This window comes from Hyla sarda, chromosome 9, assembly GCF_029499605.1.
Source record: "Hyla sarda isolate aHylSar1 chromosome 9, aHylSar1.hap1, whole genome shotgun sequence".
NCBI lineage: Eukaryota > Metazoa > Chordata > Amphibia > Anura > Hylidae > Hyla > Hyla sarda.
Genome location: NC_079197.1, coordinates 134,514,682 through 134,533,778, shown reverse-complemented (window position 1 = coordinate 134,533,778; position 19,097 = coordinate 134,514,682). Strand labels below are relative to the sequence as shown.

The window sequence follows — 19,097 nt, the reverse complement described above, 5'->3', positions numbered from 1 at the left end:
CTATACTGCTCTGGACAATTCCTAAAATGGACAGCAGAGGTCAGCAGAGAGCACTGTGGACAGACAGAAAATAAATCCAAAAAGAAAAGAATTTCCTCTGTAGTATTCAGCAGCTAATAAGTACTGGAAGGATTAAGATTTTTTAATAGAGGTAATTTACAAATCTGTTTAACATACTGGCACCAGTTGATAAAAAAAAAAAAATGTTTTCCACCGGAGTACCCCTTTAAACAGATTAATCATTGGTGGAGCAGCGCGCAGCAGAGCACTTCACTCCCTGGCTGCCCGCGAGCTTCACCAGATGGGCTCCATAGACTTATATATATTTTTAGTTTAATACAACAGCTTGAATATACAATGAAGAATCTTAAAGTGTCCCTGTCGTTAATTATGTCTGCTTTCTTCAACACTTGTTTATAAGTTGTCATACCAGATTAAAAGGGGTACTCAGGCCCTAATACATCTTATCCCCTACCCACGTAATCTGTCATTGCGCACCCACCTTTGTGAGCTCTCTGCAGCGCTGGAGGCTCCAAATGTGTAGCATGATGGGCGTCATGCCCCCCCCCCCCATAGACCTGCATTGAGGGGGCAGGGCGTGACATCACACAGGGGCAGAGTCGTGACGTCACGATACTCCGGCCCTGTGGTCGTCACGCTACACATTTGCGCTGCGTAGAGCTCACAAAGGTGGGTGCGCAATGACAGATTGCGGGGGTCCCCAGCAGCAGGACCTAACAATCAGACATCTTATCCCCTATCCTTTGGATAGGGGATAAGAAGAATTAGGGCCAGAGTACCCCTTTAAGCCTATGGACTAGAGTGGCTGGAAGAAAGCAGCTTTGTTTTTCTTATTCTCTACAACCCCTTAAAATAACATAAATCATTAAATGTCAACAGTCCCCGACCAGCTAGGAGAACCCGGTATCACCCAATTTAAAGTGGTCTGACCTTTATACATATCAGACATTCGGTTTACTATGCAAAGAACCACAAGACAGTGGTCAATATTTAGATAGTGAAATGATACATTGCTCGGTACATAAACAGCTAGAGAATGGGGGTAGGTGGGCAAATGTCTATAGACGTAAAAGAAAATGTTAACGTGAAAGGATAATACACAACAATACATATTTTATGCCATTTTACTTTCGTGACTTGAAAACACCAGAGCTCTGTCTGAACCACTGATTTTCAGGAGAAGGGGCCGCTAAGTGCTACAGTGGGGTTTCTCAAACTTTTTCTTTTTAAGTCTCATTACCCAAACCACAGGCAGTCCATGGAGAAAGAAGGATCTTTAGAATGATGTCAGTCAGGGTGATGAAGCAAATGTCTCAGGTCCCACAGTGAACATATAATAGTGACAATCCCAGTGTTAGCCACAATGTCAACCTGACAAGTATGGTGGCACAGAAAAGGCAAAAATGCTAGCCACAGTACCACTAATGCCAGCCATAGTACCTCATAGCAGTGCCAATCCCAGTACTAGCCACAATGCCAACAGTGTCAACTATGCTGCTTTATTCCGGTTCTTGCCTTCCTAGATGAAGTGGTCTGTGAGAAGCTCCAGCAAGGGTACAAAAGTACAGTGACCCCCCCGACCTACGATGGCCCCGACATACGATCATTTCAGCATACGATCACTCTCAGAGGCCATCGCATGGTGAAGGCAGCATCACCATACGATTCTTTTGTATGTCGGGGCCATCGCATAAACGGCTATCCGGCAGCGCAGACTGCTTCAGCTGCCACCGGATAGCCATTTACGGTGCCCCGTGTGGTCCGCTGACGATCACTTACCTGTCCTCGGGGCTCCGGCGCATCCTCTTCGGGATCCCCTGCATCATCGGTGCTCTCCATCGTCGTCATCATGACGTTGCACAAGCCGTCCCGTCATCCAATAGGAGCGACCTGCGAAGCGACGTGATGGCGGCGACGGAGAGAAAGGATGCTGGGGAAGCAGAGGCCTTGCCGGAGCATCGGGGACACCACGGGGACGCGGCGACAGCGATGGAGGACGACATCCAGGGCAGCGGTGACGAGCGGTCACGGTCCGGAGCAGCGGGGACAGGTGAGTACAACTTCCAATACCAGTGGTCTTCAACCTGCGGACCTCCAGATGTTGCAAAACTACAACTCCCAGCATGCCCGGACAGCCGTTGGCTGTCCGGGCATGCTGGGTGTTGTAGTTTTGCAACATCTGGAGGTCCACAGGTTGTAGACCACTGTCCTATACTTTACATTGCACGGATCCCTCAACATACGATGGTTTCAACAAACGATGGTCTATTTGGACCGGATTACCATCGTATGTTGAGGGACCACTGATAGTTAGCTGTCCTACTGAATTGGTGCCAACTCGGAGGGCATAATACTTCTTATCAAAAACTGTTGGGTTTGAAGCCTGCGTAAGAGTTTTAGGACAACACCCGTCTTTTTGGTTTTAGGAATGGATTCTGGCTCATTGCTCAGTATAGCTTGGAGGGTGTTTAAGTTCATAAACTCCCCTTGATCCTTGAACACATTTACTTTACAAGAAGTACATATTTGTCAACTTCCCCTTTCAGAATTATTTGTTTTGCAATCCTTTAAAATTGTATCCAGAAGAAGACAACATAATACGCACACATAACATGTGCATCAGTAATGGTAAGGCTTTAAGCCACATCAAAACCCCAAATAGAACATCAGTCATATATTTCTTTTAAATGCCAACAGCTTCCGCAAAATTATTTTTACACATTTTTTAACCCCTTAAGGACGCAGGGTTTTTCAGTTTTTGCACTTTCGTTTTTTCCTCCTTACCTTTTTAAAATCATAACCCTTTCAATTTACCACCTAAAAATCCATAATAGGGCTTATTTTTTGCATCACCCGACATTTTACCCAAAAATTTACGGGGAAACGGGAAAAAAAAATCATTGTGCGACAAAATCGAAGAAAAAACGCAATTTTCTAACTTTTGGGGGCTTCCGTTTCTACGCAGTGCATATTTCGGTAAAAATGACACCTTGTCTTTATTCTGTAGGTCCATACGATTAAAATGATACCCTACTTATATAGGTTTGTGTTACGCCGAGCGCTCCGGGTCCCCGTTCCTCCCCGGAGCGCTCGCCTCATCCTCGTTGCTGCAGCGCCCCGGTCAGATCCACTGACCGGGTGCGCTGCGGTCCCGCCTCCAGCCGGGATGCGATTCGCGATGCGGGTGGCGCCCGCTCGCGATGCGCACCCCGGTCCCCGTACCTGACTCGCTCTCCGTCGGTCCTGTCCCGGCGCGCGCGGCCCCGCTCCCTAGGGCGCGCGCGCGCCGGGTCTCTGCGATTTAAAGGGCCAGTGCACCTATGATGGTGCCTGGCCCAATCTTCCAATTAGCTTAATTAGTTTCCACCCGGTCCCTGACTATATCTATCCTCCTCCCATGCACTTCCTTGCCGGATCTTGTTGCACTTGTGCCTAGTGAAAGCGTTCCCTTGTTTGTTCCTAGCCCGTGTTCCTGACCTCCTGCCGTTGCCCCTGACTACGATCCTTGCTGCCTGCCCCGACCTTCTGCTACGTCCGACCTTGCTTCTGTCTACTCCCTTGTACCGCGCCTATCTTCAGCAGTCAGAGAGGTGAGCCGTTGCTAGTGGATACGACCTGGTCACTACCGCCGCAGCAAGACCATCCCGCTTTGCGGCGGGCTCTGGTGAAAACCTGTAGTGGCTTAGAACCGGTCCACTAGCGCGGTCCTCGCCATCCCTCTCTGGCACAGAGGATCCACTACCTGCCAGCCGGCATCGTGACAGTAGATCCGGCCATGGATCCCGCTGAAGTTCCTCTGCCAGTTGTCACCGACCTCCCTACTCTGGTCGCCCAGCAAGCCCTAAAGATCGCCCAACGAAATCAACAGCTGGCATACTTGACCTCCGTGACACTGCATCTTCAGTCACAGATACAGCAAATTCAGTCACAGCTACAGCTGCAACAACCATCTCCTCCGCCGGCTCCTGCAACTCCTCCGCAGCAACCGGCCGCTCCTAACCCCTGCTTGTCCCTGCCGGACAAATTTGATGGGGTCCGCAATGATCCTGCCACAGCCACAGTCCAGTCCTACTTCGCTGAGGTCCGTGGTGTCTTCGAGGAGCCTGCCCGAGCCTCTTCTGCCAAGACTGCCCTGCTGAACCTGGTCCAGGGTGTTTCTTCCGTTGGCGAGTACGCCATTCAGTTCCGTGCTCTTGCTTCCGAGTTGTCCTGGAATAGTGAGATTCTCTGCGCGACCTTTAAAAAAGGCCTATCCAGCAACATTAAAGATGTTCTGGCCGCACGAGAAACTCCTGCTAACCTGCATGAACTCATTCATCTTGCCACTCGCATTGACATGCGTTTTTCCGAAAGGCGTCTGGAGCTCCGCCTGGATATGGACTTTGTTCGCACGAGGCGTTTTTTCTCCCCGGCTCCTCTCTCCTCTGGTCCTCTGCAAACCGTTCCTGTGCCTCCCGCCGTGGAGGCTATGCAAGTTGACCGGTCTCGCCTGACACCTCAAGAGAGGACACGACGCCGCATGGAGAATCTTTGCCTGTACTATGCCGGTACCGAACACTTCCTGAAGGATTGTCCTATCCGTCCTCCCCGCCTGGAAAGACGTACGCTGACTCCGCACAAAGGTGACACAGTTCTTGATGTCAACTCTGCTTCTCCACGTCTTACTGTGCCTGTGCGGATATCTGCCTCTACCTTCTCCTTCTCTACTATGGTCTTCTTGGATTCCGGATCTGCAGGAAAATTTTTTTTGGCCTCTCTTATCAACAGGTTCTACGTCCCTGTGACCAGTCTCGCCAGACCCCTCTACATCTATTGTATTAACAATGAAAGATTGGACTGTCTCATGCGTTTCCGCACAGAACCCCTCCTAATGTGCATCGGACCTCATCACGGAAAAATTGACTTTTTTTTCCTCAGGTTCTTTGGCCCCAAGAAGAGGGGGAGACCCAAGGGGGGGGGTACTGTTACGCCGAGCGCTCCGGGTCCCCGTTCCTCCCCGGAGCGCTCGCCTCATCCTCGTTGCTGCAGCGCCCCGGTCAGATCCACTGACCGGGTGCGCTGCGGTCCCGCCTCCAGCCGGGATGCGATTCGCGATGCGGGTGGCGCCCGCTCGCGATGCGCACCCCGGTCCCCGTACCTGACTCGCTCTCCGTCGGTCCTGTCCCGGCGCGCGCGGCCCCGCTCCCTAGGGCGCGCGCGCGCCGGGTCTCTGCGATTTAAAGGGCCAGTGCACCTATGATGGTGCCTGGCCCAATCTTCCAATTAGCTTAATTAGTTTCCACCCGGTCCCTGACTATATCTATCCTCCTCCCATGCACTTCCTTGCCGGATCTTGTTGCACTTGTGCCTAGTGAAAGCGTTCCCTTGTTTGTTCCTAGCCCGTGTTCCTGACCTCCTGCCGTTGCCCCTGACTACGATCCTTGCTGCCTGCCCCGACCTTCTGCTACGTCCGACCTTGCTTCTGTCTACTCCCTTGTACCGCGCCTATCTTCAGCAGTCAGAGAGGTGAGCCGTTGCTAGTGGATACGACCTGGTCACTACCGCCGCAGCAAGACCATCCCGCTTTGCGGCGGGCTCTGGTGAAAACCTGTAGTGGCTTAGAACCGGTCCACTAGCGCGGTCCTCGCCATCCCTCTCTGGCACAGAGGATCCACTACCTGCCAGCCGGCATCGTGACAGTTTGATTTTGTCGTACTTCTGGAAAAAATCATAACTACATACATAGATAATACACAGTGATGTCACAGTACAGGGATAATATTCAGTGATGTCACAGTACAGGGATAATATACACAGTGATGTCACAGTACAGAGATAATACACACAGTGATGTTACAGTACAGGGATAATAAACACAATGATGTCACAGTACAGGGATAATACACAGTGATGTCACAGTACAGGGATAATACACACAGTGATGTCACAGTACAGGGATAATACACAGTGATGTCACAGTACAGGGATAATACACAGTGATGTCACAGTACAGGGATAATACACACAGTGATGTCACAGTACAGGGATAATACACAGTGATGTCACAGTACAGGGATAATACACAGTGATGTCACAGTACAGAGATAATACACAGTGATGTCACAGTACAGGGATAATACACACAGTGATGTCACAGTACAGGGATAATACACAGTGATGTCACAGTACAGGGATAATACACAGTGATGTCACAGTACAGGGATAATACACACAGTGATGTCACAGTACAGGGATAATACACAGTGATGTCACAGTACAGGGATAATACACAGTGATGTCACAGTACAGAGATAATACACACAGTGATGTCACAGTACAGGGATAATAAACACAGTGATGTCACAGTACAAGGATAATATACACAGTGATGTCACAGTACAGGGATAATAAACAAAGTGATGTCATAGTACAGGGATAATATACACAGCGATGTCACAGTACAAGGATAAAATACACAGTGATGTCACAGTACAGGGATAATAAACACAATGATGTCACAGTACAAGGATGATAAACACAGTGATGTCACAGTACAGGGATAATATACACAGTGATGTCACAGTACATGGATAATATACACAGTGATGTCACAGTACAGGGATAATATACACAGTGATGTCACAGTACAGGGATAATACACAGTGATGTCACAGTACAGGGATAATAAACACAGTGATGTCACAGTACAGGGATAATAAACACAGTGATGTCACAGTACAGGGATAATAAATATAGTGATGTCACAGTACAGGGATAATAAACACAATGATATCACAGTACAGGGATAATACACACAGTGATGTCACAGTACAGGGATAATACACACAGTGATGTCACAGTACAGGGATAATACACACAGTGATGTCACAGTACAGGAATAATAAACACAATGATGTCACAGTACAGAGATAAACAGTGATGTCACAGTACAGGGATAATAAACAGTGATGTCACAGTACAGGGATAATACACACAGTGATGTCACAGTACAGGGATAATACACACAGTGATGTCACAGTACAGGGATAATACACGCAGTGATGTCACAGTGCAGGAATAATAAACACAATGATGTCACAGTACAGGGATAATACACACAGTGACGTCACAGTACAGGGATAATACACACAGTGATGTCACAGTACAGGGATAATACACAATGATGTCACAGTACAGAGTTAATAAACAGTGATGTCACAGTACAGAGTTAATAAACACAGTGATGTCACAGTACAGAGATAATAAACAGTGATGTCACAGTACAGGGATAATACACACAGTGATGTCACAGTACAGGGATAATACACACAGTGATGTCACAGTACAGGGATAATATACACAGTGATGTCACAGTATAAGGATAATATACACAGTGATGTCACTGTACAGGGATAATAAACAAAGTGATGTCATAGTACAGGGATAATATACACAGCAATGTCACAGTACAAGGATAACACACAGTGATGTCACAGTACAGGGATAATAAACACAGTGATGTCACAGTACAGGGATAATAAACACAGTGATGTCACAGTACAGGGATAATAAACATAGTGATGTCACAGTACAGGGATAATAAACACAATGATATCACAGTACAGGGATAATACACACAGTGGTGTCACAGTACAGGGATAATACACACAGTGATGTCACAGTACAGGGATAATAAACACTGTGATGTCACAGTACAGGGATAATAAACACCGATGTCACAGTACAGGGATAATACACACAGTGATGTCACATTACAGGAATAATTAACACAATGCTGTCACAGTACAGGGATAATACATACAGTGATTTCACAGTATAGGGATAATAAACACTGATGTCACAGTACAGGGATAATACACACAGTGATGTCACAGTACAGGGATAATACATGCAGTGATGTCACAGTACAGGAATAATAAACACAATGATGTCACAGTACAGGAATAATAAACACAATGGTGTCACAGTACAGAGAAAATAAACAGTGATGTCACAGTACAGGGATAATAAACAGTTATGTCACAGTACAGGGATAATACACACAGTGATGTCGCAGTACAGGGATAATACACACAGTGATGTCACAGTACAGGGATAATAAACAGTTATGTCACAGTACAGGGATAATACAGACAGTGATGTCACAGTACAGGGATAATACACACAGTGATGTCACAGTACAGGGATAATACACGCAGTGATGTCACAGTGCAGGAATAATAAACACAATGATGTCACAGTACAGGGATAATACACACAGTGATGTCACAGTACAGGGATAATACACACAGTGATGTCACAGGACAGGGATAATATACACAGTGATGTCACAGTACAAGGATAATATACACAGTGATGTCACAGTACAGGGATAATACACAATGATGTCACAGTACAGAGATAATAAACAGTGATGTCACAGTACAGAGATAATAAACACAGTGATGTCACAGTACAGAGATAATACACACAGTGATGTCACAGTACAGGGATAATACACAGTGATGTCACAGTACAGGGATAATACATACAGTGATTTCACAGTACAGGGATAATAAACACAATGATGTCACAGTACAGAGATAATAAACAGTGATGTCACAGTACAGAGATAATAAACCGTGATGTCACAGTACCGGGATAATAAACAGTGATGTCACAGTGCAGGAAAAATAAACACAATGATGTCACAGTACAGGGATAATACACACAGTGATGTCACAGTACAGGGATAATACACACAGTGATGTCACAGTACAGGGATAATACACAATGATGTAACAGTACAGAGATAATAAACAGTGATGTCACAGTGCAGGAAAAATAAACACAATGATGTCACAGTACAGGGATAATACACACAGTGATGTCACAGTACAGGGATAATACACACAGTGATGTCACAGTACAGGGATAATACACAATGATGTAACAGTACAGAGATAATAAACAGTGATGTCACAGTACAGGGATAATAAACACAGTGATGTCACAGTACAGAGATAATAAACAGTGATGTCACAGTACAGGGATAATACACACAGTGATGTCACAGTACAGGGATAATACACACAGTGATGTCACAGTACAGGGATAATATACACAGTGATGTCACAGTACAGGGATAATACACAATGATGTCACAGTACAGGGATAATACACAATGATGTCACAGTACAGAGATAATAAACAGTGATGTCACAGTACAGAGATAATAAACACAGTGATGTCACAGTACAGAGATAATAAACAGTGATGTCACAGTACAGGGATAATACACACAGTGATGTCACAGTACAGGGATAATACACAGTGATGTCACAGTACAGGGATAATACACAATGATGTCACAGTACAGGGATAATACATACAGTGTTTTCACAGTACAGGGATAATAAACACTGATGTCACAGTACAGGGGTAATACACACAGTGATGTCACAGTACAGGGATAATACACGCAGTGATGTCACAGTACAGGAATAATAAACACAATGATGTCACAGTACAGGAATAATAAACACAATGATGTCACAGTACAGAGATAATAAACAGTGATGTCACAGTACAGAGATAATAAACAGTGATGTCACAGTACCGGGATAATAAACAGTGATGTCACAGTACAGAGATAATAAACAGTGATGTCACAGTACAGGGATAATAAACACAGTGATGTCACAGTACAGAGATAATAAACAGTGATGTCACAGTACAGGGATAATACACACAGTGATGTCACAGTACAGGGATAATACACACAGTGATGTCACAGTACAGGGATAATATACACAGTGATGTCACAGTACAGGGATAATACACAATGATGTCACAGTACAGAGATAATAAACAGTGATGTCACAGTACAGAGATAATAAACACAGTGATGTCACAGTACAGAGATAATAAACAGTGATGTCACAGTACAGGGATAATACACACAGTGATGTCACAGTACAGGGATAATACACAGTGATGTCACAGTACAGGATAATACACACAGTGATGTCACAGTACAGGGATAATATACACAGTGATGTCACAGTACAGAGATAATAAACACAGTGATGTCACAGTACAGGGATAATACACAGTGATGTCACAGTACAGAGATAATAAACACAGTGATGTCATCGTACAGGGATAATACACAGTGATGTCACAGTACAGGGATAATACACAGTGATGTCACAGTACAGGGATAATACACAGTGATGTCACAGTACAGGGATAATATACACAGTGATGTCACAGTACAGGGATAATACACGCAGTGATGTCACAGTACAGGGATAATATACACAGTGATGTCACAGTACAAGGATAATACACAGTGATGTCACAGTACAGGGATAATAAACACAGTGATGTCACAGTACAGGGATAATAAACACAGTGATGTCACAGTACAGGGATAATACACACAGTGATGTCACAGTACAGGGATAATATACACAGTGATGTCACAGTACAGAGATAATAAACACAGTGATGTCACAGTACAGGGATAATACACAGTGATGTCACAGTACAGAGATAATAAACACAGTGATGTCATCGTACAGGGATAATACACAGTGATGTCACAGTACAGGGATAATACACAGTGATGTCACAGTACAGGGATAATACACAGTGATGTCACAGTACAGGGATAATATACACAGTGATGTCACAGTACAGGGATAATACACGCAGTGATGTCACAGTACAGGGATAATATACACAGTGATGTCACAGTACAAGGATAATACACAGTGATGTCACAGTACAGGGATAATAAACACAGTGATGTCACAGTACAGGGATAATAAACACAGTGATGTCACAGTACAGGGATAATACACACAGTGATGTCACAGTACAGGGATAATATACACAGCGATGTCACAGTACAGGGATAATATACACAGTGATGTCACAGTACAGGGATAATACACACAGTGATGTCACAGTACAGGGATAATATACACAGTGATGTCAAAGTACAGAGATAATACACACAGTGATGTCACAGTACAGGGATAATAAACACTTTTTTCATTTACAAAGATAATAAATACTCTGCACACTTTATCACTACGCCCCAGGCCCACCCCCTTTGTGGTATATTACTAAAGACACTCTTTATTCCACCACCACAAGACAAAGGGTTGGGTTGAGTAGAAAATGTGTTCGATTCGAGTAACAATTTAGTAAAGACTCCAGTGATGTCATACATGACCCGAACACCAAATCGCCAACATGCCAGCTCATAGGCCCTACTGAAGACATACTGGTCAGATGTGCCAGAGACTTTTATATGACATTCATGACACAGTAAACAGAGTGTCCTGTACAGAATAACAAGATTGACCCCATAACTTACCAGACTCCTCCTTTACAATCTTCACTGCAGCCGACTCTCCACTCACCTTGTTCCTTGCCTACACAAACAAAACAATGAGTGGTAAATAGTCATGTAGGTGACATGATAGCATTCACAAGAGGGGCATTCTGGAACTTTGATGGCCCATCTAGCATTGTCCTTATTTGTAGATTATACCAACATAGGGTCAGCAATATAATTCTACAACTTATGGGTCAAGGTCAGTTTCTTGAAGATATCTAAAATACAAGTGGAAAGCGCTCCATAGTGTATTATCTTAGAACGGGGTGAATGACAAAAATGTGAAATCGGCTTAGTCAGCTAGTTGTGTAACTCATACACTACAATGGAATGGTGTGTATAGAAGATAGCGGTCATTCTGCAGCCATCCTACTCTGGAATACAATGGCAGAACGCAAACACTTCTGGGTGGTGTCATAGGATTCACCTGGCGCTGAACTGACACACAAGCCAGGTATAAAACCAACAAAACCATAAAGCTAATGGCTGTCCGGGCATACTGGGAAGAGAAGTTTTGCAACATCTGGAGGGCCACAGTTTGAGACCACTGCTATACAGTAGGTAAAAATAACAAGTTTTCTTTATTCTGTGGGTAAATACGATTAAAATGATACCTAGGTTTAGATGCTTTTCTGTTATTGAACTGCTTTTAAAGGGTACCTCTCATCAAAAAAACTTTTGATATATTATAGATTAATGTATGCAGAATAACTTTACAATTGCATGTTATTAAAAAATATTCTTCTTTCTATTTAATTTTCCACTTTGAAGAAATGACCACTAGGGGTCTCCCTACCAGTCCTGGCAGCAAGCATTTCAGACTCATGCAGGAGTCCTAAACACTACGAGCCGCCAGTCTGCTTTGTTCACAAAGGAGAACACTCAGAGCTGCCAGCCTGCTTTGTTCACAGCCTGTTTGGCTGTGAACAAAGCAGGCTGGCAGCTCTGAGTGTTTAGAAAGAAGCATATTTTTCATTAAAATGCTATTTGAAAGTTATTCAACATTCATTAATCTAAAATATATCAAAAGTTTATTTGATGAGAGGTACCCTTTAAGAAAACTCAAACCTTTTTTCTTTTTTTTTACAAAATAAGTATGTTTAAAATTCCACTATTTTGACCACCTATAACTTTCTAATTTTTCCTTCCTGTATGAGGGCTCATTTTTTGAGCTGTGATCTGTAGTTTTTTTTGTACCAATTTAGCTTTTTATTACATTTTATTGGAATAGCAGCAATTTTGGACTTTTTTACATGTACGTCGTTCATCACATGGGATCATTAACATACTGAGGGAGATTTATCAATCAGCCTGAAACCCTAATTGTCTGGTTTTTCCAATAGCAACCAATCACAGCTCAGTTTTCATATCTTAACAAGCTCTTGTAAAGTGAAAGTTAAGCTGTGATTGGTGGCCCAGGGAAAAAACAAACAATTAGGGTTTCAGGCTGATTGATAAATATAAGCCTATATTTTGATAGTTCAGACATTTACGCACCTGCGAATACCTTATATGTTTATTAATTATGTTTGTTATGCTTTTTTGGTAAAAATTGACAATTTAAATTTTTATAGGGCGAGAAGAAGACCCCACAAGAGGCAGTTGAGGGGACCTCCATCCTCCATCTTAGCAAATCGAATAACTAAGGTCGTGCTGTGGGCGATCTGATCAGCCATTTAAAGCACCGCATTGCTGCAGATACTGTGATCAGTATAGATGCCATGATCAGTATAGATGCCATGATCAGTATAGATGCCATGATCAGTATAGATCCATTGCCATTACCAGCAGGTCCCTGGCTGCTAATAGCAGCTGGGACCTGCCATGCATGAAACGAGCAGCGTTCCTGTGCTCGCATCATGTATAGGATATAACTGTATATGTCCTGGTGCGATAAATATCAGCGCGTCAGGACGTACATTTACATCCAATGTCCTTAACCCCTTAATGATGCAGAATGTAAATGTACGTCCTGGTGCGGTGCTACTTAACGCACCAAGACATACATTTACATCCTGTACATAACCGCGAGCATCAGAGCGATGCTCGGGTCATGCGCGGCAGTTCCTGGCTGCTGATAGCAGCCAGGGACCTGGCGGTAATGTCCGACATCCGCGATCGCGCGAATGTCTGCCATTATTAACCCCTCAGATGATCAATATAGATCACGCCATCTGCGGGAGTGCGGTCAGAAAAATACATGATCAGATCGCCCGCAGCGCTGCCGCGGCGATCTGATCATCAGTAAAGCCTCCGTCCGTCTCCAGGTGTCTTCTGCTCTAGTCTGAGTTCGAGCAGATCAGAGCAGAAGATTGGTGATAACACTGATCAGTGCTATGCCCTATGCATAGCACTGAACAGTATTAGCAGTCAAATGATTGCTATAAATAGTCCCCTATGAGGACTATTAAAGTGTAAAAATAGAAGTAAAAGTAAAAAAAAATATGAAATATCCTCTCCCCCAATAAAAATGTAAATTGTCAATTTTCCCTATTTTACCCCCAAAAAGTGTAAAAAAAAAAATTTAATAAACATATTTGGTATTGCCACATGTGTAAATATCCAAACTATTAAAATATACTGTTAATTATCCCATACCGTGAACGGCGTGAACATAAAAGAAAAAAACATTGCTGCTTTTTATAACATTTTATTCCCCCAAAAAATGTTAAAAAATGTATTAAAAGTTTTATATATGCAAATGTGGCATAAAATAAAGTACAGATCACAGTGCAAAAAAATTAGCCCTCCTACCGCCGCTTGTACGGAAAAATGAAAAAGTTATAGGTCAGCAAAATAGAGGGATTTTAAACGCACTAATTTGGTTAAAAAGTTTGCGTTTTTTTTTTTTAAGCAGTACAATAATAGAAAAGTATGTAATCATGGGTATCATTTTAATCGTATTGACCCACAGAATAAAGAAAATGTGTCTATTTTACCGTAAAGTGTACAGCATGAAAACAAAACCTTCCAAAATTTGCTAAATTGCGGTTTTAAATTTCCCCACACAAATTGTATTTTTTTTTGTTGTGCCATACATTTTATGGTAAAATGAGTCATGTAATTACAAAAGACAACTGGTCACGCAAAAAACAAGCCCTCATACTGGTCTGTGGATGAAAAAAAGAGTGATGATATTTAGAAGGTGAGGAGGAAAAAATAAAATTGTCTGAGTCCTTAAGGCCCAAATGGGCTGAGTGCTCCAGTGGAAATGGAAATCAACTGGTGCCAGAAAGTTAAACAGATTTGTAAATAAAGTTATTCAACAAACTAGAGAATACTCTATCCAAAAGGTTGAGAAACCAATGGGAAGTAAGGAGTTTATCCCACCTTTTGGAGAATAACATTGTACCAAAGGGATTGAGCCTGTCCAAGACCCCCGCAGGAGACTTGGGGGGCTCGACATTCAACCAAAAGTGGTATAATACTGTAAAGGAACAGTCAAAAATTTTGGTGAGACTAATTATAGAGAGAAGACAGGAATTAATTAAAGAATTAGATGTTGAGATAGATAGTATCAAGCAGGAACTGGGAGGATTTGAGAAAAACGATGATTACATGAAACAGCAGGAATATTTGTGTAAACAGTTAGACAGATTGGAACTAGAGATAATGAAAAGAAAGACTAAAAAGATGACTTGGCAAAAAGTAAAATATCCAGCTAGGCAAACAACAGGAAATTATTTGGAGGGTCAAATCCCCCCCTATCTGAGAATTTTTTGAGGGATGGTCAGAATCACAAGGTTATACCACATGAAAACAACAGGTACAGGAAAGAAAGTTGTCATTCACATCACCAGTCACACAAATATCAGAGGCACCCTCGCAACTTTTCCCCTCCACGTTATTCAGACCACCAATCTCCCCACAGATACATATCACAAACATATCACTCTTAATACAGGAGACAAACACCTCCTCGATACAACACCAGACAATACCCACGAGACACCAATCCAACACGAGAACAAAAGTACCAACAGATCACAGATACACACAAGTCACAGCAGGTAAATACACTGATAGGGTAGAAGCATACAGCCAACAACCACAGAAGATAGGAAAGGTACAGTAGAACCTATACAGTCTACATTAACAAGTAGTGTAGAACTAACCCCTGCCCAGGAGTCTTTACTGAATAAAGGACTAAAATTCGCCCCAAATTATTCTGTAAGAAAATTTTATGTATACATGGGATTGGAAAAATATGTGAGGAACATCTGTCTAAAGAAGTATTTCATATGACACCCATTGGAATTGAAAGCCCCTACTTCCAAATACATACACACACAGATTGTAAGCCAAAATCTTGGTTCTTCCCTAGATCAAAGATGGGTCCTGATATTGTTGCTTTTAAAAAAGCTGTTGAGGGGGACTTAATAATAATTTTAATATCAGCATACAAGAAAAGAAAGCTATTGGGGAATTACAGAGTAACAAGGAGATCACTATCCCCCCTGCTGATAAGGGCGGGGCTATTGTTATATTAAACACTGCAGAATATGAGAAAGAATGCCTGAGGCAATTACAGGACGTTAATACTTATGAAAAATTAGCAGCAGATCCGACACTGGGATTCAGCAGACAACTACACACTTTATGTCAAAAAGCATTGGAAGTTGGGATTGTCATTGATGGAGAGTCGCGATTCATTCTGAGTACCCCCGAGAGACTACCATTTTTTTATTGATTACCCAAAACCCATAAAGATCTATGTCATCCTCCTGGCCACCCGATAGCGTCGGTAATAGGGTCTATTACATCTAATTTATCCCAGTATTTAGATTTTTTACAGCCTTTTGTTAAAAAAAACAGATTTTTATTTAAAAGACACAACTCAAATCATCTGAATTTTAGAACAATGAAATTGGTCTGATGAACATTGGCTGGCGACTTTGGATGTGAGCTCGTTATACATGATTATAGAATCAAGGTTTAGCATCTGTACGCAATTTTTTAGAAAAAGGGGATATTTTGGAGGAACAGACACAATTCTTTTTAGATGCCATAAAATTTATTTTAACGCAAAATTATTTTCATTTTAAAGACAAATTTTATTTACAGCGTACAGGAATGGCCATGGGTACCAGGTTCATGCCGAGTTATGCCAACTTATTTATGGCGGAATGGGAGGCAGAAACCATTACCCCCATCCTCGGCACTAACTTGATACTATGGCGACGTTACATTGATGATATTTTAATTTGGCGGGGTCCCAGGGTTTGTCTCGAGTCTCTCATTGACGGTCTCAACTGTAATAATTGCAATCTCAGGTTCACATCCACCATTAGCCAAGAAAAAGTAGAATTTTTAGATATCGAAATTTTTCCTTTACAGAATAGTTTACAATGTAGAACATTGACTACATCTACACCCATCTGCCACGTTGGTTGACCAACATACTGACTGGCCAATTTAGAAGGCTCAAACGAAATTGCACTGCTGAATCCCAGTTTCATAAAGAAGCAATAACACCAACCTCTCAATTTCTTGAAAAAACTACCCTAGGGATAAAGGTTGAAAAATCCTTATGCAAAGTGAATGAATTGGAAAGAACTTCTTTCTTGTACCTTGTACAATCCCCAATTTACAGACTGAGCAACAGCCAAAAATTGTATTGCCCTTTAATAAGGACTACAAGCGGATTGAGAAAATTTTTAACAAACATTGGCACCACCTAATTAAGCAGGATAGAATAATAGGGGACCTACTCCCCACCAAGCCCAAGGTTGTATACACCAAGGCCCCAAATTTGGGCATTGCCGTAACACCTTCGGTAAAGAAACCCGACAGGGATATGAACCCAGACTCTTGGCTGACCACAAAAGGCTTTTTCAGATGTGGCACCTGTTCAAGTTGCACTACCACAAAGGGGCAAAGGAAAATTACCAAAGTAAAATCCACAGTAAATTCCTTCTCATGGGAAATTAGTGACTTGATCACATGTAACACTAAGGGGGTTATTTATATTTTGCAGTGTAGTTGTAATAAACAATATGTGGGCAGGATGAAACACCCTTTAAAAGTCAGAATCCATGAACATATCAGTAATATAAAAATAGGGCAATATGAAACATCCTTTATCACTACATTTTTCTAAAATACAAAATGAAGATCCTGCTGGTTTAAGTTTCGTTGGTATTCAGGTAGTAAGAAAAGACTGGCGGTGTGGTGTCTTTATGCTGAAAATGTCTAAGATTGAAACACAAAGAATCTACAAATTCAAAAGTTTAGAACCAAAGGGTTTGAATGCCAGTCTTGAAATTTTCAGTTTTCTATAAGGGGGTGGTCTCATTCTGATGGTTAGGCCCCGTTGTTTTATACCCGGGACCTTCCCCCATGACGATTACCAGCCTACTTATTAGTCTCTGTCAAGCACATTGTACTCCCAATTACCTCTATTATTTTTCATTTTTCGTCTTTATTTTTATTCCTATTTTTATTTTCATTTTTCTTCTTAATTTTATTTTATGTTTATTTTCATTCTTATTTTAATTTTCATTTTAATTCATTTTCATTTATATTTATTTTTATCTTTATTTATTTTTATTTTCATATTCATTCTTACTATTATTTTTATTTCTATTTTTATTTTCTTCTTAGATTTATTATATTACTGATTTCATGTTTGTATTCACCTCTATTCCCATTTGATATTGTAAATCTGTTTACACATTCATTTGTATGATGTTCATGTGTGGTGTCCCGGTACCGTATTTCAAACGCTACCTTGTGGTGAGGTCCCCAAAGACAGAGTCCATAGGAACAGTGGGGGTCCTCTACCTTAGCTAGCCCCTCGTCACCCCATAGTTAGTTAATATTTATGTAAATACACATGTAAATATGTCTATTAAAGATTCTTCCCTTGTTCGCGTCGCAGGACCTGCGGGTCATGTGACCGAGTGGCAGAACTCTATGGTTTGCTGAAAGACCTTTGGTGGTTCTCATGACATGTGATCACCCACAATCCAATGTAACGGTGAGTGACAGCTGATTGGACCAATCCAAAATGGCCAGCCCCTGCCCATATAAGGGAGCTGCGTCATCTTGTTCGCTCTCTTGGGTTGCTGACTCTGGATGAGGTAGGACCTCCGCAGCTTACAAGACAAATTACTAGGCCTATGCCTTGCGGCCTAAGCCTGCGCTAGAGATGGATAGTTCATACAATTCCCTGCTACCTCAGCAAGATCTCCGGACCTAATCAAACCCCTAAATCCGGCGGATCTGTGCAAATACAATCCTCTAAAGCAAAAGAGAACTTTCCGGTCCTAAGCATCTGTCAATCACTGCTGTGCTGTTTCAATAGACTCTGTTATCTGGACTGTTACTGTTATTGCAAATACAGAAAATCTTCAGTAAAGATTCCGCAAGTTTTAAGTTCAGCACTGCTGTGGACAATCTATTTATTTCACACTCACCTATCGCTCTTGGGAAGGGTGGCGATAGGCCCAGCATCACTACAGAGTTTTAACCCTCACCCTGGCATCACGAGTGACAAGGGTTAACGGCGCCCTTTCAGTATCTAGAACAGCAACACCCCTACTACCCTACACCCCACAAGGTTTTTCCACACAGTTCCTCACCACACATGTATACATTGTTTAATGAAAAACGTTTCACTTTTAAGGTAATCATTTGTTTTCCATATATTTCTTATCTTGCTCAACCTTTGATCCATACCAGATGT

General features: G+C 42.4%; 1 protein-coding gene across 1 annotated transcript in view; it reads right to left on the bottom strand.

Moving 5' to 3' along the window:
• The window catches only part of MAP4K1 (mitogen-activated protein kinase kinase kinase kinase 1), a gene marked incomplete in the record, with an annotated part of 128,900 nt that overhangs the window by 38,554 nt on the left and 71,249 nt on the right, over positions 1–19,097 (bottom strand). Inside the window, 1 exon segment of the mRNA XM_056541500.1 lies at positions 11,390–11,447. Coding sequence (XP_056397475.1) covers positions 11,390–11,447 — 58 coding nt within the window.